General features: G+C 36.9%; 2 protein-coding genes across 8 annotated transcripts in view; one reads left to right on the forward strand and one right to left on the reverse strand.

The window, feature by feature from the left end:
* The window catches only part of VIL1 (villin 1), a 38,519-nt gene extending 22,734 nt beyond the window's left edge, over positions 1-15,785 (forward strand). Inside the window, exon 20 of the mRNA XM_077155130.1 lies at positions 13,767-15,785. Within this exon, the coding sequence (XP_077011245.1) occupies positions 13,767-13,880 (114 nt within the window). The 3' untranslated portion in view covers positions 13,881-15,785. The remainder of the gene's footprint in view (positions 1-13,766) is intronic.
* The window catches only part of USP37 (ubiquitin specific peptidase 37), a 143,994-nt gene continuing 131,148 nt past the window's right edge, over positions 11,103-23,948 (reverse strand). For 5 of the 7 annotated variants that reach the window (XM_077155124.1, XM_077155127.1, XM_077155125.1 and 2 more), the window contains 4 exons: positions 21,736-21,851; positions 20,262-20,331; positions 19,718-19,856; positions 11,104-19,201 (listed from right to left, as the gene is read on the reverse strand). In XM_077155124.1, coding sequence (XP_077011239.1) covers positions 19,114-19,201; positions 19,718-19,856; positions 20,262-20,331; positions 21,736-21,851 — 413 coding nt within the window. In that variant the 3' untranslated portion in view covers positions 11,104-19,113. Of the gene's footprint in view, positions 19,202-19,717; positions 19,857-20,261; positions 20,332-21,735; positions 21,852-23,948 lie in introns of those variants that run through there. The other 2 variants (XM_077155128.1, XM_077155129.1) reach the window with 2 other exon arrangements.

Genomic DNA, 23,948 nt, shown 5'->3' on the forward strand with positions numbered 1-23,948 from the left:
AAAAAAAAATCTTTCAATGAAAAGATAGAATCTACAGAAGAGACTTTCTGCAAGAATTTCTACATCTGTTAGGGATTTAGCCTTGATATATGTATAAATGTTTTGTTCCCACTTTTGTGCACATTCTATCCCAGATCCTCCCATCTGTGAGTTGCTTAAAGGCTAGGAGGCGTCTGTGTCTTTCTTCTCTGTCACACTTCCTCTCTGTCATATCCACTTTATGAAACGTAGAAAATACTCTAGAAATGTAAGCTGGTATTATTATCACCTGTTCTACAGCTGAGAAAACTGAGGCCCAGAGAAGGAAAATGACTTGTCTAACTCATAATTAGTTGCAAAGCCAGAGCCAGTACCAGGTCTCCCGAGCCCCAGTCTTTCCATCTTTATCATGTAGCATAAAGAAAGCATTTCTAAAATGAGGGGCAGCTGATGCTATTGAATCAGTTGGTTGACAGGAGATTGAAATGAATTGCTAATTTTGAACGGAACAAATAGAATTAAGGCAAAAAAACTCACTATGGTAGAAGCAGTCTTTAGCTTTGGGCTTTTAAAAATCAGTTGTCAGTGCTGACTTTTTAATTGTGGGAGTAGTATATATTTTGCAGGAGAGCTGAGGGTTCCTTGCCAACTGGGGAGGTTGTGAGAGACCTTCAGATCTCTTTGCCTCCTCTAGACTTGGAAGGTGAGAAAATATTGGGTATATGACTTGTACTGGCTTCTTTCCTCCTGGGAATGACCTAGATTCACTAGAAAGCAGAATTCTACCTTTTCCCTCTTGGCTCAGAAACCATGACTGAGAGTCAAGAACCCCAATAATATTGAGGGTTCGTGGGTCTGGTTGCAGGCAGTAGCAAGTAAACTAGAGGGAGGTGGATATGGACACGGGCATGGCAGATAATCAGAACAGGACCACAAGACAGAAGTCCACTGAGAGGGGCAGCCCTGCTATCTAGCTGGAGAGATCAGAGTCCAACAGTGACAGAGCTGAGGAGCCAGCCTGGCTGGGTGAGGGAAGGCAGTGTGGGCCACTGCAGACCTAGGATACAGCAGTCACAGTCATGTGGGCCCTGGGGCAGGGATAGGGGTTGGGAGTGTTACAAATAGACCTGGATTATGGCAGCTCTTCATCCACCGATGCCCAAACTATTCATATTTACTCTCCTCTCCCAAAATAATGCACTCCACCAATCTGCTTGGGTTCCCAGCATCTGGCTCCCAGGGGCCTTGAGGAGAGACTGCCTCAGGTGAGGGAGGCAAAACTAATGACAGGTTAGAGAACTGGGGCTTCAGGTCCATCTGAGCTTGAAATCAATCAACGGGTGTTTACCAAGAAGCTTTTTCATTTAGGGCTCTCTACGAGAGACAATTAAGTGTTCCTCAGGGCAACCCCACTTACAGCAGCATTCCAACTCAGTTCTCGACTGGTGCCTAGTGGAGGGAGCAGACAAAAAGGCCAGGAAATGCTGTTTTATAGCAACATTAATTTGGGGTTCTTGACTCTCAGTCATGGTTTCTGAGCCAAGAGGGAAAAGGTAGAATTCTGCTTTCTAGTGAATCTAGGTCATTCCCAGGAGGAAAGAAGCCAGTACAAGTCATATACCCAAATATTTTGTTTGATACTCAAAATAGGGTAGTTTGTCTCTGAGTTTGTACTTTGGTCTTCCTAGCTTCTCCTCTGTAATACTTTCCCCTACCTCATTATATCTCCTGGCACCACGCTCCCACCATCTCTAAGCACAACCTGTTCCTGTGAAGTAGTGGAATATAATTGACAGATGAAGTTTTAGCTAGGAACAAACCTGTAAGCCAAAAGGGATGAAGCTATTTATAATGGTAAAATTTCAGTCAACTGTAAGCATGATGGTATAACTTATAGATCTGGAAGAGAAAGATGACAAGTAGCCTTTATGATACCTCTGAAATCACTCAAAGAAGGGTGTATCAAGGAAGGGGTGCAGTGGAACATATACAGGCTTTGGAATCAGAGCACATAACTTGCTTGAACTTCAGTTTCATCACCTGAAAATGGAAATATTGAAGTATACCTTAAGCATCTTTGTAAGTGCTACTGCAGTATACATGAATACACATCCCTTGTGGTCAATGTGCTCACTTGATTTAAAGTAATGTAGGGCCTAGGAGAGAGACTCCTTCTCTATAGAGATGTGGTTTTGCTAGAAGAGCTGTGTTCTTCTGTGGTAACAGCAATAAAGTCATATATCCAAATCTGGGCAGACTCCCTTCTAGGGCCCATCTGTTTACCCTGTGGGCCAGACTTCTTTATAGAAGCTGCAGGTTCATTATTTGATTAAGTATAGACAATTGAACAAGATACCTTGTTTTCAATGCTCTTTGTAGAATTTTCGTCATCAAAAGCCTTTAAAGCAGCAAAAATTAGCCTTTAAAAGATTACTCCCAATATTTAAAAAGCAGTTTTATTGAGATAAATTCACATCCCATACAATTTATCTAAAGAATACAATCGCTGTCTTCTAGGATATTTAGAGTTGTACATTCATCATCTAAATAAATTCTAGAACATTTTCACCCTGAAGAGGGTTCACTGTTATACAGTCCCTTGTTTCATCCTTTGGCTTTCCTTCTAGTGACATACACAACCCCAAACTTTTCCTTTCAACCACAATCACACTCGCATATCATTGCTATTAGTTACGCTTACTATAATGTGCTCCCATCACTTCTATTTCTAATCAACCTTGTTACATATTCTGCACAAGTTAGGCATCAGCTTCCCATTCACTGCCCTCATTCTATCTTCTGGTGACCTATCCCTACTGGGATAGGTCACCACAAGATATTAATATCTAGATATTAATACCTTGAGTTTGCTAGTTATATTTACTGGATACCCAGTAGGGATAGTATCTAGATATTAATACTCAGTAGGGATAGTATCTAGATATTATCCCAATAGGGATAATATCTAGATATTAATACCTTGAGTTTGCTAGTTATATTTAGTTCATATTAGTGAGGTCATACAATATTTGAACTTTTGTATCTGACTTATTGTCATAATGACATAAGGTCCTCAAGGTTCATCCATGTAATCACGTGTCATGACTAAATATCTTCTTACAGCTGTTTAATATTCACTTGTATGTATATACCACATTGTGTTTATCCATTTCTCAATTGATAGACACCTGGGTTGTTTCCATCTTTTGGCAATTGTAAATAATGTCGCTGTGAACATTGGTGTGCAAATGTCTGTCATATTCCTGCTTTCAGTTCTTCTGAGTATATACCTGGTAGCAGGATTACTTGGTTATATGGCAATTCTATACTTACCTTCTTGAAGAACCGCCATACTATCTTCCACAGCAGCTACACCATTCTAAATTCCCACCAACAGAGCATAAGTATTCCTATTTCTCCACATCCTGTCCAACACTTTTAGTTTTCTATTTCTTTAGTAGTGGCCATTCTAGTAGGTATGAAATGATACCTCATTGTAGTTTGGATTTGCATTTCCCTGATAATGAGGTTGAATATCTTTTTATGTGCTTTTCAGCCATTTGTATATCTTCTCTGGAAAAATGTCTGTGTCTTTTGCCCATTTTTAAATAGGGTTGTTTGTCTTTTTATCATTGAGTTGTAGGATCTCTTTATATATCCTGGATATTAATCCCTTAGCAGATATGTGGTTTCCAAGTATTTTTTCATTGAATCGGCTACATTTTCACCCTCTTGACAAAGTTCTTTGAAGCACAGTAGTATTCAGTTTTGAGGAGGTCCCATTCATCAATTTTTTCTTTCCTTCCTTGTGCTTTGGGTGTTAAATTCTAAGAAACCACCTCCTACCACAAGATCTTTTTTTTTTTTTTAATTTATTCTGTATTATTAAACCAAAACAACATATAAACATGAATACTCTTAACCTACAAACATTTCGTGTATGGTGTACAATCAATGGCTCACAACATCACATAGTAGTATATTCATCACCATGATCGGTTTTAAGAACATTTGCATCACTCCAGAAAAAGAAATGAAAACTCATACCTACCTTACCCCTTACCCCTCCCTCTCATTGACCACTAGTATTTCCATCTACCCAATATATTTAAACTTTTGTTCCTCCTATTTTTCTCCTGTACCCCTTACCACTCCTTTTCATTGATCACTAGTATTTCAATCTACTCCATTTATTTTAACATTTGTTCCCTCTATTATTTCTTTATTTCTAATCCATATTTTTTACTCATCTGTCCATACCATAGATAAAAGGAGAATCAGACATAAGGTTTTCACAATCACACAGTCACATTGTGAAAGCTATGTCATTATACAATCATCTTCAAGAAACATGGCTACCAGAACATACCTCTACAGTTTAAGGCACTTCCCTCTAGCCTCTCAAATACACCTTAAACTAAAAAGAGGATATCTATATAATGCCTAAGAATAACCTCCAGGATAACCTCTCAACTCTGTTTGAACTCTCTCAGCCACTGACACTTTATTTGGTCTTGCTTTTCTCTTCCCCCTTTCGGTCAAAAAGGTTTTCTCAATCCCTTGATGCTGAGTCTCAGCTCATTTCAGGATTTCTGTCTCATGTTGCCAAGGAGGTTTACATCCCTGGGAGTCATGTCCCAAGTAGAGAGATAGGGAGGGCACTGAGTTTGCTTGCTGTGTTGGCTGAGAATTAGGCCACATCTGAACAACAAAAGAGGTTCTCTGGGGGTGACTCCTAAGCCTAATTTTAAATAGACTTAGCCTGTCCTACCACAAGATCTTGAAGATGTTTCCCTACATTTTCTTCTAGTTTTATAGTTCTGGCTTTTATATTAAGATCTTTGGTCCATTTTAGTTAATTTTTTAATAAAGTGTAAGATAGGGGTCCTTTTTCATTCTTTTGGACATGGATATCCAGTTCTCCCAGCACCATTTATTGAATAGACTATTCTGACCCAGTTGGGTGAACTTGACAGTCGTGTCAAAAATCAATTGACCAAAAAAAAAACAAATCAATTGACTATAGATGTGAGAGTCTATTTCTGAGCTCTTAATTTGATTCTATTGGTCAAAATATCTATCTTTATGCCAACACCATGCTTTTTTTTTTTAAATCAATGTAGCTTTGTAATATACTTTAAAGTGATGAAGTATATGTCCTCTATCTTTGTTCATCTTTTTTTCAAAGTGTTTTTGGCTATTTGGGGTCTTTACCCTTCCAAATAATTTTTTTGTGTGTGCATGGTCCAGAAATCAAACCCAGTCTCCCACATGGAAGGCAAGCATTCTACCACTGAACCACCCATGTCCCCCTTCCAAATAAATTTGATAATTGATTTTTCAAATTCTGCAAAGTATGCTGTTGGAATATTTATTGAGATGATTTATTTACCCAAATAAATCAGTTTGGGTAAAACTGACATCTTAACAATATTTAGTCTTCTAATCCATGAACATGGAATGTGTTTCAATTTATTTAGGTCTTCTTTGATTTTTTTTTTTTTTTTAGCAATGCTTTGTAGTTTTCTGAATTTTACATCCTTGGTTAAGCTTATTCCTAGGTATTTAATTCTTTTAGTTGCCATTACAAATGGATTTTTTTCTGATTTCCATTTATAATCTGATTGCTAATTACTAGTGCATAGAATTATTACTGATTTTTGTGCATCTTGCCACTTTGCTGAACTCATTTTTTAGGCCTAGTAGCTTTGTTGTTGATTTTTCAGGACTTTCTAGGTATAGTATCATATCATCTACAAATAATGAAAGTTTTACTTCTTTCTTTCCAATTTGGATGCCTTTTCTTTCTTTTTCTTGCCTAATTCATAGCAGCATTATTTACAATCGTTCTAATTAGAACTTATAATACAATGTTGAATAACAGTGGTGACAATGGCCTTGACAGTGGATCTCAAGGAGAAAGATTTCAGTCTTTTACCGTTGTGGCAACCAGCTGTGGTTTCTTCATGTATGCTGTTTTAGTTTGTCCATGCTGTCAGAATGCAATATGCCAGAAATGGGATGCTTTTAAAAAGGAAATTTTCTAAGTTGCAGGTTTATAGTTCTAAGGCCATTAAAATGTCAAAACTAAGGCATCCAGCAAAAGATACCTCAAGAAAGGGCTGATGACATTAGGGGTTTCTGTCAGCTGGGAAGATACATATGGTGTCTGTTAGCTTACTCTCCCAGCTTCTCCTGCTTCCCTGGGGGCGTTTTCTTCCTGCAACTTCCAAAGGTCTCTGTTAGTGTCAGCTTTGAAACTTTTCCCAAAATGCTTCTCTCTTAAAAGACTCCAGTAAAGGACCCACCTTGATTGGGTGGAAACATCTCCATGGAAACCACATAATCAAAAGGTCCTACCCACAGTTGGGTGGGTCACATCTCCATGGACAACTTAATCAAAAAGACCCCACCTAACAATATTGAATGAGGATTAAAGAACATGGCTTTTCTGGGGTACAGACCTAACCCTAATCCTAACAGGTACCTATGCCCTTTATCATGGCAAGAAAGTTTCCTTCTGTTGCTATCATTTGAAGTGTTTTGTATCAAAAAAGGAATGCTGGATTTTATCAAATGCCTTTCCTGCTTCAATTGAGATGAGCATGTGAATCTTCTCCTTTGATTTGTTAATGTGGTATATTACACTGATCAATTTTCCTGTGTTGACCCATCCTTGCACAGCTGGGATAAAACCCACTTGATCATGGTGTTTAGTTTTTAATGTGCAGTTGGATTCGATTTGCAAATATTTTGATGAGGATTTTTGTATCTATGTTTAGACATTCGTCTTTAATTTTCCTTGTAGTATCTGTTTTTGGTTTTAGAGTGATGTTGGCTTTATAGAATGAGTTAGGTAGCATTCCCTTCTCTTCAACTTTCTGGAAGAGTTTGAATTAGGACTGATATTAATTCTTCTTGAAATGATTGATGGAGTTCACCTCTGAAGCTATCTGGTCCAGGGCTTTTCTTTTTTGGGAAGTTTTTGAACTCTACTTGTGATTGATTTTTGAGAGCTTCTGTTTCCTCTGGATTCAGTGTGGGTTGTTTGTTTCTAGAAAATTGTCTATTTCTTCTAAATAATCTCTAGTTTGTTGGCATACAGTTGTTTACATTATCCTCTTATGATCTCTTTACTTGTGGGGTCAATAGTAATGTCCCTCATCTCATTTTTTAAATTAATTTTAAAATTAAAAAAAATATATAACAACAAATGCAAACATTCTTAACTTATGATCATTCCGTTCTACATATATAATCAGTAATTCACAATATCATCACATAGTTGCATATTTATCATCATGTTCATTTCTTAGAACATTTGCATCAATTCAAAAAAAGAAATAAAAATACAACAGAAAAAAGTTCATGCATACCATACCCCTTACCCTTCCCTTTCATTGATCGCTAGCATTTCAATCTAAATTTATTTTAACATTTGTTCCCCCATTATTTATTTTTATTCCATATGTTTTACTTGTCTGTTGATAAGGTAGATAAAAGGAGCATCAGATAAAAGGTTTTCACAATCACAGTCATATTGTGAAAGCTATATCATTATACAATCATCTTCAAGAAACATGGCTACTGGAACACAGCTCTACATTTTCAGGCAGTGCCCTCCAGCCTCTCTATTACATCTCGACTAACAAGGTGATATCTGTTTAATGCATAAGAATAACCTCCAGGATAACCTTTCGACTGTTTGGAATCTCTCAGCCATTGACACTTTATTTTGTCTCATTTTGCTCTTCCCCCTTTTGGTTGAGAAGATTTTCTCAATCCCTTGATGCTGAGTCTCAGCTCATTCTAGGATTTCGGTCCCACGTTGCCAAGAAGGTCCACACCCCTGGGAGTCATGTCCCACCTAGACAAGGGGGAGGGCAGTGAGTTTGCTTGTTGTGTTGGCTGGAGAGAGAGGCCACATCTGAGCAACAAAAGAGGTTCTCTTGGGGGTGGCTCTTAGGCTTAATTTGAAGTAGGCTTGACCTATCCTTTGTGGGGTTAAGTTTCATATGAACAAACCCCAAGATTGGGGGCTCAGCCTATTGCTTTGGTTGTCTGCACTGCTTGTGGGATATCAAGAATTCAACTTGGGGAAGTTGAATTTTCCTCCTTTCTCACCATTCCCTGAAGGGGACTTTGCAAATACTTTTTTATTCACTGTTCAGATCACTCTGGGATTTATCGGGGCATCACTGTGGACAAACCAACAAAATCTCATGCCCTACTCAAGGTTCCATGTCCTTATGGTGTTCAGTTAAGCTGTCTACATAAGTTATATTAGGAAATGCACTAGTCAAAATATAAATTTTGTACCAAATAAACATCTTCTACTTTAGTCTCACACATAAGGTAAAATTTTAAAATATTATTACAATCAATTTTCAACACCCTGCATTAATGACATTCCTATGTTCTTCCTCGTGCAAAAAATTTTTTTTAAACTTGTACATTTAGTCACTATCATTATACACTCTAGGCATTCCTAGATTATACCATCTCAGTCTTTACTATCTTTCTTTCTGATTTCATTTGTGCTCCCAGCCCTCCTCCCTCTATCATTCTCACATGCAGCTTCATTCAGTGTTTTAACATAATTGTATTACAGTTAGGTAGTATTGTGCTATCCATTTCTGAGTTTTTACAATCAGTCCTGTTGCACAATCTGTATCCCTTCAGCTCCAATTACCCAATATCTTACCCTGTTTCTATCTCCTGTTGGTCTCTTTTATCAATGAAATTCTCCAAGTTTATTCATTAAAGTCAGTTCATATCAGTGAGATCATACAGTATTTGTCCTTTTGTTTCTGGCTAATCTCACTCAGCATAAGGTCTTTAAGGGCCATCCATGTTGTTACATACTTCATAACTTGTCTTATGGCTGTATAATATTCCATCGTGTGTATGTACCACAGTTTGTTTAGCCACTTGTCTGTTGATGGACATTTTGGCTGTTTCCATCTCTTTGCAATTGTAAATAATGCTGCCATAAACATTGGTGTACAAATGTCCACTTCTGTCCTTGCCCTCATGTCCTCTCAGTAGATACCTAGCAATGGTATTGCTGGGTCATATGGCAATTCTATATTTAGCTTCCTGAGGAACCACCAAATTGCCTTCCATAGCGGTTGTACCATTTGGCATTCCCACCAACAATGGTTAAGTATGCCTCTTTCTCCACATCCTCTCCAGCACTTGTTGTTTTCTGTTTTATTGATAATGGCCATTCTGGTGGGTGTGAGATGATATCTCATTGTGGTTCTGATTTACATTTCTCTAATAGCCAGGGAAGTTGAACATCTCTTCTTCTTTTAGCCATTTGTATTTCCTGTTCTAAGAAGTGTCTGTTCATCTCTTTTGCCCATTTTGTAATTGGGTTGTCTGTCTTTTTGTTGTTGAATTGAACAATCTCTTTATATATTCTGGATACTAGAACTTTATCTGATATATCGTTACCAAATATTGTCTCCCATTGTGTAGGCTGTCTTTTTACTTTCTTGATGAAGTTCTTTGATGCACAAAAGTGTTTAATTTTGAGGAGTTCCCATATATTTCTTTCTTTCTTCAGTGCTTGTGCTTTGGGTGTAAGGTCTAGGAAACTGCCTCCTATTATAAGATTTATAAGATATCTCCCTATATTTTCTTCTAACAGTTTTTTGGTCTTAGATCTAATATTTAGGTCTTGGATGCATTTTGAGTTAATTTTTGTATAGGGTGTGAGATGTGGATCCTCTTTCATTCTTTTCCATATGGATATCCAGTTCTCAAGGCACTATTTATTGAAAAGAGACTGTTTTGTCCCAGGTGAGTTGGCTTGACTGCCTTATCAAAGATCAATTGTCCACAGATGAGACTGTCTATATCTGAACACTCGATTCTATTCCATTGGTCAGTTTATCTATCTTTATGCCAGTACCATGCTGTTTTGATCACTGTAGCTTCATAATATGCCTTAAAGTCAGGTAGCGTGAGACCTCCAACTTCATTTTTTTTCCTTAGGATACTTTTAGCTTTTGGGGGCACCCTGTGCTTCCAGATAAATTTGGTTATTAGTTTTTCTAGTTCTGAAAAGTAAGTTTTTGTGATTTTAATTGGTATTGCATTGAATCTGTTAATCAATTTAGGTAGAATTGACATCTTAACTATATTTCGTCTTGCAATCCATGAACATGGTATGCCCCATCTCATTTCTGATTTGTATCTACTTTTTTCTGTCAGTCTAGCTTGTCAATTTTGTTGATCTTCTCAAAGAACTGGCTTTTGGTTTTGTTGAGTCTCTTTATTATTATTGTTTTCAATTTAATTTATTTCTGCTCTAATCTTTATTTCCTTCTTTATGATTCCTTTGGGATTGGTTTGCTGTTTTTTTTCTCCTAGTTTCTCCAGGTGTGTAGTTAGGTCTTTGATTTTACCTCTTTCATCCTTTTGGATGTAGGCACATAGGGCTATCAGTTTCCCCCTCAAGACCTCCTTCACTGCATCCCATAAGCTTTGATATGTTGAGTTCTCATTTTCATGTCTCAAGATAACCTACTGCTTTCTCTTGCACTTTCTTCTTTGACCCACTGATTGTGTGTTGCTTAAGCACCATAAATTTGTGCAATTTCTAGTCCTCCGCCTACTGCTGAATTCTAGTTCATTCCATTATAATCAGAGAAAGTGCTTTTGTATAATTTCAGTCTTTTAAAATTTATTAAGACCTGTTTTGTGACCCAAGATGTGGTCTGTCCTGAGGAAGGCTCCATGTGCACTGGAGAATGTATATCCTGCTGTCTTGGGGTATACTAGTCTGTATATGTTTTAGGTATAGTTCATTTAAAGTTCTTTATTTATTGATCCTCTCTTTAGATGTTCAATCTATTGATGAGAGTGGTGTATCGAAGTCTCCAACTATTATTGTAGACATGTCTATATCTCCCTTCAGTTTTACTAGTGTTTACCTCATGTATTTTGAATACCCTGGTTAGGTGCATATATTTTTATGATTGTTATTTCTTCTTGGTGGATTGCTCCTTTTACTAGTGTAAATGTTCTTCTTTGTCTCATATCAGCTCTGCATTTAAAATCTACTTTGTCCTATATTAGTATAGCTAATATACTAATTATTAGTATATTATATATTACTGATATACAATATACATATAGTATTGATATATATGTATATTGTTGAGTGTATTTTTGAGTCTGAGGTAAGTCTCTTTAGACAGCATATAGATAGTTCACATTTTGTTACCCATTGTGACAGTCTGTCTTGAATGAAAGCTAATGAATTAAACTCCCAATGTTCTTTCTATAAGGGCAGCATTTACTTCAACTGTTTCATCCTTTGGTAATCTGGACTCCTCTGTCACATGGCAACATCTACAGATCCTTCTCTCCTAGGTTTTGTTGCTTCCAGCTTCTGGCATCAAGAGCTTACTCTCTCCTTTTCTGTGGGTATGTTTTTATCTCTTGGCTTCTCTGGCTCTCTGAATTTAATCTCTGAGTTTCTGCATGTGTTTTATCCTCTTATAGAAGATTCAGTAAAAGGATTAAGACCCACCTTGAATGAGGCAGGTCACATCTCAATTAAAATAACCTAATCAAAAGGCCCCACCCATAGGAATGGATTAAAAGAACATAACCTTTTCCGGGGTACATAACAGCTTCAAACTACCACATCACCTTATTTTTTTGTCTTTTTTTTAAAACCCTTATTGATAATCTTCATTTCTACACTCTTCTTCAAGCCTCCCTCTCCTGCCTTTCCTTTCAGCCTTCAGGACTCTCTTAGTATTTCTTGTAGGGCAGGTCTCTTGTTAACAACTCTCTCAGTTTCTGCTTATCTGTGAATATCTTAAACAGGTGCTCATTTTTAAAGGTCAGTTTTGCCAGAAAGAGAATTTTTGGCTGGCAACTTTTGGTATCTTGAATATATCATACAACTGCCTTCTTGTCTCCATGGTTTCTGATGAGAAATAGGTGCTTTGTCTTATTGGGCATCCCTGGTTTGAATGAATTGGTGTCTTCTTGCTGTTTTCCGAATTCTCTAGCTTTGGCATTTGACATTCTGATTAGTATGTGTCTTTTAATTAGTCTATTTGGAGTCAGTTGGTTGGCTTCTTGGGTCTGGATATTAATGCTTTCATTAGAGTTGAGAGGTTCTTGGCCATTATTTCCTCAAATAGTCCTTCTACCCTTCTCTTCTCCTTGTATACCCATGATGTGAATGTTTTGTGCTTCATGTTGTCTGTCAGTCACGAAACCCTGCTTCATTTTTCCCTTTCCTCTATTCTATTGTCTGTTCAAATTCGGAGGCTTCTAGTTCACCGATCCTTTCTTCTGCCTGTTCAAATCTGTTTGTGTGCTTCTAGCATATTTTAAATTTCATCTATTAAGCCTTTCATTCCTGTAAGACGTTATTTTCTTTGTACGCTTTCAAATAATTCTTTATGCTCATTCAGTGTCTTCTTAATGTCCTTTATCTCTTCCACCATCTCTTTGAATTCATTTTGGAAATTTATTTGACCATTTTTGATTACCTGTCCCAGATTCTGTATCTCCTCTGCCTTTTTGATTTGCTCCTTTGACTGGGGCATATCTTCATGTTTCTTAACATGACTTTTATTATTTCTTGTTCATGTGTGGTCACTGGATTATCTTGGTGCATTTACTCTAAAGGTCAGATTCTCTCTTGTCCAACTTTTTATTGTTGATTGGGTTTATGTTAATGCTCTTCTTACATTTGGTTCATCAGTATTACCCAATCATGGCTAGGTGAAGGACCCATGAAGGCAGCACTCGCTAGTTCCACAGGGCCCCATGGAGGTCAAGTAGAGATGCCTAAAACCTTTTACTTCTGCTCCCCAAGGGTACACTTTCCTAGCCTGCCCAGCATATGGCCCTCTTTACCCAAAAGCCTTTTTCCATGTCTTCCCAGAAATACACTTTCCTCACCTTCCAGCAGATGGTGCCCTTCAACAACCTATTCCCCTCAGCCTTAGAGGCAGGTTATTTTCAGTTGTTAGCACCACACAATGGCATAGTTGGGATGGGCAGGTTGAAAGTGCTGATCGTCCCAGTAGTCCAAATTAGCTGGCCAAAAGCTGGCACAGTGCTAGATCATGTCCTGTTCTGTTCTTAGGAGAGTGGACATTTGCTGCCTTTTCAGCTGGAAGCTGCCTGCTTGGCAAATACTGGAGAATCTGATGCTTTCTGCCCCAAGAGTTGGGGATGGGTGCCAGGAGCCAGAGTTGAGAGGGATTGCTCACAATCTCTCACTGCAGCTTCTCTGACTCTTCATCCTGCACTTTCTTGAATGTTGCACTTACCCCGATCTCCAGAACCCCAGATCTGTTGTTGTGGAGAGTTTGTCTGACCCCTGGTGGTTTTTCTGGGAAAGAAGTTAGCCTGGTTGCTCCCTAATGAGCCATCTTGGTACTCTCTAATTCCTCTCATTTTATAGAGAATAAAATCAAGGCCTGGAAAGGTAAGCAACTCCTAAACCAAGATAAGTCAAATGTCCCTATTCTTATTTCTGGGTTAATCTGAACTTGACCCTGGTCAAAAGAAAAGGAACCCAAGCTACAAAGTCGTTACCATCCTTTTCAGTATGTTCCAAATGGAATTATTCAGGAACCAAACTTCTAGAACTCCCAAATGCTGCCCCTCTCCTCTCCATCATATTTCTAGCTCTCATGACATTGTCTGCTTTTGTTCTTTTTCTATGCCACACCTATATGACTCTTCAAAGCAAACCCTGAGCCAGAATATGACTTTTGCCTTCTGGTTTCTCTCCTTTCTAGGAGCACCTATCAACTGAGGATTTTTCTAAGGCCTTGGGGATGACTCCAGTTGCCTTCTCTGCCCTGCCTCGATGGAAGCAACAAAACCTCAAGAAAGAAAAAGGACTATTTTGAGAAGCAAGAGTAGCTTGGTTATAAAGCAGTGTCCTACCCTGCTTACGGGATTTTATTACTGGTGTTATGCCTATGCCAATCAAAGTGAAATTTTACAGTTGTACATTTGAGCAGCAGAGTCCATGGCAATGCCACTTTTGTTTGACACCCTGCCTATCCTCCTTAAGGAGCCTGTGATCCCAATTTCAGCTTTCCAGAGGTGGCTAGGGTGTTATATCACTTTAACCATTCTGGGCTAGAGCTATTCCTTTTTAAAGGAGCAGTCCAATCCTCCCAGAATATTAGAGCATTGAGGAGCCATGTCAGGTTTTTCTCTGTCATGTTTTTTCCTTTTCACATAAACTTCCCTTACCACTTTACTCAGGTCACAACAGTTAAAGGAGAACCCCTTCTTCCTGAAAGAGCCCAGTGGCCTAGAAGAGTACACTATTAAATTTCATAATACTAATTTGTATTAAGGGACAGCAGCAATCCACGGGGTCTCGCTTAAGGCCTGAAGGCAAACATGATATGCAAATGCTAGTTCACCCCCTCTCTTCATACTCTTAGTAAGGCAAAGGAAGAGCTTAGCTAAGGCTCTTAATGGCTTTATAAACCATTATCCAGAAGCATCTTCAAAACTTCACAGGCTCCTCAAAGGAAAGCAATGGGAACTCGGGGGTGACTGTGATCACATATTGGTTTGCCACTCCATTTCCTTTAAGGTTTAACAGTGCTGCAGGAAGCCCATGTCAGAAGGCCAAAAGGAAGATTATTTCCACAGCTTCAACAACTAGTTTTTAAAAATGTCTTCAAGAATGAAGTCCTTTTCAGAAATAAGTCAAACCAACAGAAGGTTAATAAAGGCTTTAATTTCACACACACAGAAAAAACTTTCTGCATAATTTAAAAAGGAAACAAAAACAAGGAAAAACGGTAAAGGATACAGAGGAACAGTTCTGCTAAAACACAGATAAAGTGCCGCTCCATACAAAACAACATAGAATCAAAAGTCACTCAGAACACAAATCACCTCACAAATATTGTGGCCAAAACTGCCAGCAAACCTGGTAGTGGCTCAATTAGGCAAAATGTAGGAACCTCACTTCTGTTTTCTTCTCCATAAGCATACAGAAAGAACACTGACAGGAGGCGAGAAAATCGGTGAGGGAAGAAAAAGACCAGAGGGACAGCAACATGGGGAAAAAGAAAAGAGGTGCCACAACTTATGTGGCCACGTTCTTCGGTTAGGGCACTTTGTTCTTTAAACAGCCAGTTCAATTGATTGCTCTTCTGTTCTGGCTTTGACCTACAGACAAACCTAGTTCCTGATCCAGACCCTCATATGCTCTATTCTTATGCTAATGGAACTTATACTTTGAACCATTGTACTTTAAGAAAAGTCTAGTAATCAAAGCATGCCATGAAAGAGTCAAAATAATTGTTTTAAAACTCTCACAGCCTAAAAACCATACTTTTCCAATAAAATATTTTTTTCCCAATGTTAAGACATCGATAAGAGACAAAATTAGAATTTTGGAATAATGTACTAGATGATAGAGGGCAAAAATCTGTTGTTTTTGGTAAATACACGGTGCACACACACCAAGTGTAAAGCAAGATGGGAGGAAAAGGACATAACTGTTTCACTGGGATCCTTTTATGTGATTTGCAACTGTTGCTAGGTTGTTGGATAGTTTTCTTATATCTCCCTATGTATGCAGAATGTACTTGGAGATGTTTCCTTGATTAAAAACAAAACACCACTTGAGGGGGTCAATTAAATCAAATGGAGTGGGGGTGGGAGAGAAACAGCTGAATAACTAAGGTAAATCCACTGCAGTCATTTCAGAGAAGAGAGAAGGATAATATTTTTTTGTTTTTGTTTAAATATAACCTCTTCCCAATAAATCTCATGTGAGTTTATGTACTACCTTTTTTCTGTATGCTTTTATTCTCATGCTCTCTCTACCCCCATAACACTCAAATATATATTTGAGACACTGTCAAAAATCTCTTCAATTTAGATGTCTCCAGAAAATTTTCAATATACAACTATACCTGTAGCTATACAGGTGTAGAGTTATATTTATATAGTTACAGAATGCTAACTGCAGTATGGAAGAATAAGTAAATTCATGAATTACCTTGCTTAGGTTCTAATTCTTAAAGCTTAACTTTTACAAAAATTTTACACTTGATCAAGGAGAGAAATAAAGAAATGTGTAATCTGCCTCCTGGAGTCAGTGAACTGAACTGTAAGTATCACTGCATAAGTCTTAAAATGTAAACACATTTGCATTTGTTATTAAGCCATTTAAGTTAGGTCTGAAATTAACAGATCTTGGCAAGTAAACAAATACCTTTTAGAATCAAAATATACATGGAACAATTCATGGATTTCCATCTACTCTGTCCTGCTGACACAAAATTGATGAGTGTGCACACGCATTTAAGTATATTCCCTACAAAATAGTTATATTCTCATAGTCATATCTACTAAAATGATAATAGCAGCTGGCCACATGCAACTTTCCAACTCTTCATATTAGGGGGATAAAAATCAAAAGCTTGAATTTACTTAGTTTATTTTTCTTCTTTAAAAAATTCCAATTAAGATCAAAAGGTTGTGTGCAGAACTAAGTATTGTCAAGTTCCAATTCAATGTCATTTAAAGTAATGTCACCGCACATTTGGCATTTTCACTAAGGATGAATAATGAGTTACGGTGCAGACTGCCTGAGACTCTGTCCCTAACTAACACATCCCTTCCTGGCCCCAGTACGCCAACTAATCCATCCCCCAATTCTGCCAAACTGATCACACTGTGTAAAAATAATATATTATCTATTTATAATTTTTAAAGTATATACAGCCAGCTCAAAAAAAAAAAAACCTCTATCAACACAGTGACAGCTGAAATATCCTTTTGTAGTCACTAACCCTTCACTGACCAAAATGACAGTGTAACTTTGAAATGAAGGGAGGTATAGTTAAAGAAATGAAGAGAAAAGAGGAAACTGCCAAGGCCACAATGGATAGTATCAAGTAAAATTCAAGTCTAAACTTGTAATTGTATGAGCAGTGAGATAACTTATATATCCCAGTAACCTATTTTCAACTAGCAAGTCTTGCCCAAGACATAAAAACCAAATCAAATGAGGTTTCTGAGGCAAGCGTTCTTCTAAACTGTACACACATTCAAGGTACAAGAGCAATTCAAATGGGGCTGCTTAATGAGGCATTCTAGGCTTTTAGCATTCTTTTATTTTTTCTTTAGGGCCTAATGCAGCCCTCACTTCAAACCATTCCCATACATTTTTAACAGTGACTCTCAAAGCTCCCAAATACAAAAACAGGGAAGTAATAAATAGCTATACACTTTGCTCATTTATGAGGAAACCAGTTATTTTCAAGCAAAAAAAAAACAAAAGGTTCCCCAGTAGAAATAAAACAAAATTTAAAAAGCTAGTCTTTGAATAAATATTCCCCTCTGCTCTAAACTACTGCTGCAAATCCTATCACTGTACCATTTTGGAACATTCACTACATTAATGTAAGTGCACAGAGGAAAGGAGGCGTAGCATTTATCAGTAGTTAAGCAAAAGTGCTGAAGCCACTTACAATCAAAAGATGCTTTAGAATACGTTCTACAGAACACATCCAACTTCAAGAGTGGGGGCAGGAAATCTCTTCAGGAAGCTTTTTTTTAAAAGATGTTCTACCTTCTGTGATGATGGATTTTAAACTGTTTTCTCCCCCTGAAAAATGGATTTCGTTTTGGCCCTGTGTCAGAACTGAAGTTTATAATAAAAGAAAGAAAAACATGAAAGAAAATACTGAAGGTTTCATTTTGCTATATTTAGCTCTGTGAGATCCTAATGATACCTGACAGAATTCTTCCCTCAAATTCACTGTTTGCATGGTTCACAAGCTGCCTAACACAAACTGGTTATGTCAGCTGAGTGACTAATGTTGCACATTATGTCGTGCCCCCATTTAGCCTCAACTTAAAGCACCTAAACAATAAAATAAATATATTATGCACCTTTGTTAGTTCTAGGGTTTACCTACACCAATTACATTTTAATTCCTACTCGGTTCTTAAGGGCAAAGCCAGACAGCAAATGGCTAAATTTGCTTTATAAATTGCTTTATCCTATACTCATGTACTTAATGTCATACTTACAGTAGGGCTTTTTGTATTAGTGGTCCAGAGTTTTAGCTTAACACAAAAACACTCCTCTTGACCTCTCTCTGAGAGTCAGAGATGCTAGCATTCTTCCCTATCTTTAAACATCCCTGCTGTCTCTTTAAAGGACACCTGATCGTGAGTCCCAACTGGGACAATATTATCCTCCTACCTCTTGAAAGTTTTGGTTATAACCTGTTAGGGTAGTGTCCATTCCATGGAAGAATGATAACAGAAGAAAAATAAAAGACTCTTTCTTCACCACCATAATAGAATAGATGATATATGAACATATGGTATGAAGAAATCTCTTTAAAGAAAATGCAGAGTGGACAATGAACACCAAATGTGGGACTACGTAGCACATTCTAAAGCACCAACAATCCATATTTTGGGACTTCATGTAAACAGCAAAGGCATTAAATCAAATCCATGAAAAAAAATCCTCAAATCGTGACAGAAAAGCCCATCCCATGTAAGGAAGACAAACCGTCATTAGTGTAACATGGAGAGCTGGCTTTCCAGTGAATTTTACTAATAAGAAACACATGAAAGATTACAGCCTTGAGTTAAACCACTCAAGGAACATAAAAGCTAAAAGCCAACTGCTATGTGTATCTTCACACAATTTCTCAGGTGAATTGACTATTTGACACCTTCATTTCTTCTCCAAACTGCTGTGCTATTAATTTTGAACAGGTATACTCTGGTGACTCATCCTCTTTAAGGCTCCATTCAGTATGTGTGTGTGTGTGTGTGTGTGTGTGTGTGTGTGTGTATACACATATATCTATTTACAACATGTATTCCTAAGACAATAGGAAGTTCCACTCTTGTGGGAGAAAAAGAGGATGATTAGCTATAGTTATGAGACCAAGGTTTCCATAAAACAGCATGGAGCGTTTCACATAATTGTAATTTTCGTCTTTTGGTTGGGCCCTGAGCTGTTTGTTGCTCCTGAATCAAGTAGAGTTCTGAATTCTCCAAGGGCAGAGGAAAGGTGAAGTGGGAGGCAGTAGAAGAGACTATGCAGCGCACACTGCCAACCCAGGAAGTTATTTCTCACAAGGTTTGACGAGCAGTCTTCCCCGCTTCCATGCTAAGTGCCTGAGAGTTCTTTTCTGTTTCCTGCAGCTCATCAAAGATCTCCCTTCAAATAAAACAAGCAAAGAAGAAAAAAAACAAACAGGAAATTCAGTGAGCAAAGCCAAAAGATAGGAAAAAGAGCAACAGAAAATAGATACTATAAGCAAATGACTCATTCAATCACTCTGTTAACCCTCCTGACTTCTGATTTTTGAGAACAGTAGAAAAAACAGGCAGTAGCTAGCAATCTTAATAAAAATGCTATGTAGTTCCCCATCCATATAAATTATATCCTGTAGCTTAACTGGGAGACCAATAAGGTTTATAATAGCATGGCTTCTATCATAAAACACTCGTAAGTTCCATACCTAGATGCTACTGTGTGATGAGCAGTACTGAGTTAAGAGAAAAATATTCTGGCCTTATAAGGAAATATCAAAACAGATGAGCTATAAGCAAAGATAATAAAAACTAAAATTTGTGAACCAATTAAGCAATGGGAACATTTTATCCTCAAAAAAGGAATAAGAAGTTTGGGTGATTTTTAGCCCGTGGCTTCAGATCTGGTGAAGTTTCTTACTTGTGCATGTAAAAGAAGATGTAACCACTCCGATCTCGATCGCTCTGCACAGAAGTCTCTTGGATTTTAGATACCTCTAGATCATTATAAGTAAACCACGCCTGCTTCTTAATGTCGTACACATCACTAATGTAATGACCTAAAGTAAACAAAAATCTTAAAACTGAGTTTTTAAAAACATGCTTAATTTTTCTCAGGTACAGGAAGTTTCAGAAAGAGAGATATATCCATCCCATCCACCCTATCCCAACCATGTTTCTAAAAAATCATTAAAAACTAGAGAATTAAGGGAGGAAAATACTGCAACTTTTTAAACAAATATATTTTGTTTGGGGGAACTTAGGTCATTTATGAATAGAGAATCAAAATAGTTATACCTATGAACACAATACACATTTAGCATGATCAAAGAAAGGATTTCAAAGTTTTTCTTGATGTATTCAACTTACAGATCACAGAGCTAGGCACAGAGCAACCCAACAAGGAGCAAATGCTGGCTACATCAGGCCAGTTATAAAATGCTGAAATCATGAGGTCCACTTACCTGAAGAAGAAGTGCTACCAATGTGACTGACAACACTGATAAGCCGATAAGAATGAGGAAGAGTTCCTGTCTGGAAAAAAGAAGTGGATATGATTTTTAACTCTTTATTTGAATAAAAGCAAAACACCAAATTAAAGTGACATGGCTAAGCCTCAGGGTGTGGTGTATCATAGTCAATAAAAATATAGCAGACCCAAGAATTCCACCCCCAACAAATATCCTAAGAAAATAATTCAAAGGAAGAAAAGACTATCTGCATAAAATTATTCATTCTAGCATTATCTATAATAATGAAAACTTGTAACTAATAATATGTCCAATAATACTTGACTAGGTAGTGGTATATCCACTGAATACAATATGATACAGTTAAAAAAAATTGATGTGGATCAGTAACATGTTATTATTTTTTTCCTAACCCACATGAATGAATGTAGTAATTATAGCTGTATAAAAATAAGTATGTTAATCACTAAATACTGGGAAAAAAATAAGAGCTGCAATGTTGCTGTAGGATTATGAGTAAATTTCTCAGTATTTAAAAAAATGCTATTAAAATATTGTTAGTAAAAAAATTAAAAAGCAAAACTAGAAAGTGATATTCATGTACTTCAGGCTATAGGTAAAATCAGGAATATTTAAAAGGTTCATAAACTCTGAACCAGTAATTTACTTCTGGGTTTATTTTAGAGAAGAAAACCTAAAATACGAAAAATACCATAATCACTCCCAGCATTCTTCACTGTATTATTATTACAGTGAAAAACAACAGCAACAGCTAGAATGATCAATGTTAGTGAAAAAATGAAATAGTACTTAAGTATTAACACCAATTATTAGTAATAATTAACTACTAGTTGTTAATTAATAGTACACAAATACTTATATGCAATTAGTCTTAAGCAGGATCAAGATTACTTATACTTTGACTTTTTAAAAGCACATGGGATTGGGGAAGACAAAAGAGTCATTAAAATACAAACAGGATTTGGGTTAAGATAGTGAGATCCTAGGAAAATAAAACAACAAAAAATTGGGAAAATAGGGGAAAAAAGCAATTATTTAAGTGAAAAGAAGGGTGAAAAAGATTCCAATAAGCTCTAGTTAACATCATCAACTCAACAGCTTTCACTGAGCAACAACCAATTGTATTTTTGTATTTGACTATAAAAATAATATTGTAATGTTGTTGAACTAAAGGTAATTTAATATACTTATGCCTGTGAATTATACTATGTTACTTAGTTCTTATCTAACATGCACACAAGGGGGGTCTGGATGTACTTTGGTTTTGTTTTGTTTTTAATCCTGTGTAAGAAATGAAGATAGAAGACAAGAGAAAACAAGACCATTTGAGGGCTACAGGGGCACTAATGAGCTAGCAGTAGAAACAGATAGGGGGATCACGGAAGACAAAGACCAAGGGGAGTAATATGACAATCTGACCAGTTCTACTCAGGTAACAAAACATCACCTCAGCATTTCTTTTCAGTTCCTCAGCTTCAGATTCTGTATACTCCATATCTAAAACATCCTCATTTCCAGAGTCCTCATCAGAACCCAATGCATCCAGAAAAGAGTTGTTAAACTCTGAAGAACACAATGACAAAGTCTTGTAAAAGTTCTTGGAATAGCCACAAAGAAATATGATTAGAAAGATAAAAAACAGCTTGAGGTACAATTAATTATCCTAAGAAAACATAAAACAAATTGTCATTAAAGTTCTAATCCACTTGGAGAATAAACTCCCAGGCACAAGGTATCTGTAAAAGAAATGCTCCTTTTGCTTTTAAATATATTTATATGATAAGGGGATCTATGCCTCATAAGAAAGGAATAAAACTGGAAAAAAGAATGTAATTTTATGGATAACCCAATTTCACTACGTTCTATATCATATAAATTGTACATCAGATTTGAAGTACTTGGTACATACTATCTGTAGGGCCACTAGCAAATACAAATTAGAACAGAGACTTAAAAAAAGGTGACTAGCCTTTCATTTCTTTAAATTAAATACTTTTTTTAAATGTAAAAAAAAAAAATAGAAAACCAACCTTTAACTCTACAATACACTACGCAAACATTTTTTTCTTTAATAATGTGTTTCCACTGGAAGAATCCATCTTTAATAATGGCTTTAAGTAAAGAACCCCAGGCCATTTATGCATAAATAGCTATTTCCTTTAAAATGTAATTAATGCTACTAAAACCACAGTTTAAAGTTGTTTAAATGACACGAACATTTAAGAATGGAAAGAACAGCAAAAGAGACTACAGCATCAAAATACTGGAAGCTGGAAAACAGATGGGTGACTGACTTAGCAGACCCATTAAAGTGAAAGCCAAACTCCAAGCCAGTAATGGAAAAGTTGAGGTCCAAACCTATTTACATCATGGAATCTTTAAGTACTCAAGACCTGAAAGTACCACGTAGCCCTGAAACTGGAGGTTAAGGAGGGGTAAATTAAGGATAGGGTGAAAGCTGTTTGAGAAACAGATTCCTTGACCCACTGCCCCCAACTTCATGCTGCTGGGTAATGACAGAAGTCTGGAGCTTTATTCTCTGGAGATGGTAAAATAGTCTCTGGACTGAGGGATGCTCATGACTACTGGTGAAGTCATGAGTACCACACTGCAAACAGGGGAGTAGGTGACAGCATGCATATCGAATGATGAGTATAAAGACCACTAGCTCCAGCCCTATTCCTATATTTGGCTTCCAGAACTCTAGTAGCCACATCTTTTACCTTTAGGCAAAGGGAAGAGACTGGAAAACTATCCTTTAGGAATCTGATTAGCCCAAGAAAAAGGCCTAAAAATACTAATATAATTCACCAAGAAGCCCCACCATGTAAAACTAAAAGTAGACAAGACTTCCATGTGCTCAGAGCTTCTAATCATCTTATTAGTACCCCATTCTTAATCATGAGCTGACAGCAATGAGGAAAAGGAATATAACACCATAATAAACACGTCACAAAAATTTAGAGGAAACAATCTATCCAGGGAGAAAAAAATATTAGACAAAATTCATTTAATATCCTCAGAGTTCAGAGTTGAGACGATACTGCTTTCATGAAAAAAACAAAAAAACCCAATCTTATTAAAAAAAGGAGTATTCACAAAACAAAACATTTATTAAAAATTAGAAACACTATAGTAGAAATAAAAAAACATAGAAGGTTTGGAATTGTAGATAAGGTTGAAGAAGATTTCCAGAAAGTAGAGCAAAATAACAAAAAGATGAAAAACTGGAGAGAAGAGAGAAGAAAATTAAGAAGACCAGACCAGGGGAGTTGTATAGCAGAAATTTCAAAAAGAGGAAAGAGAGACATCACTGATAAAATAATTCAAGAAGATTCCCTAGAATTAAGACACAAATTCATAGGTTAAAATGATCTACTAGGTGCCCAGGGAAATGGATGAAACAGATTCACATCAAGACACATCATTTTGATCATGAAACAAACAGAGAGAAGACCCTACAATCTTCCAGAGAGAAAACAGATCACATCAGGATAAAGAATGGCTTCAGATTTTTCATACAGCAACTTCATAAAAAAGATGACAAGAGAGCAATGCTTTTACAATGGCTGCAAATTTGTTATTCTGTATTCAGCCAAACTATCAATCAAATGCTAGACAAGAATGTATTTGCAAGGTGTCCAAAAAAATTTAAGTTGC

Source organism: Tamandua tetradactyla, chromosome 3 (genome assembly GCF_023851605.1).
Source record: "Tamandua tetradactyla isolate mTamTet1 chromosome 3, mTamTet1.pri, whole genome shotgun sequence".
NCBI classification, from domain to species: domain Eukaryota; kingdom Metazoa; phylum Chordata; class Mammalia; order Pilosa; family Myrmecophagidae; genus Tamandua; species Tamandua tetradactyla.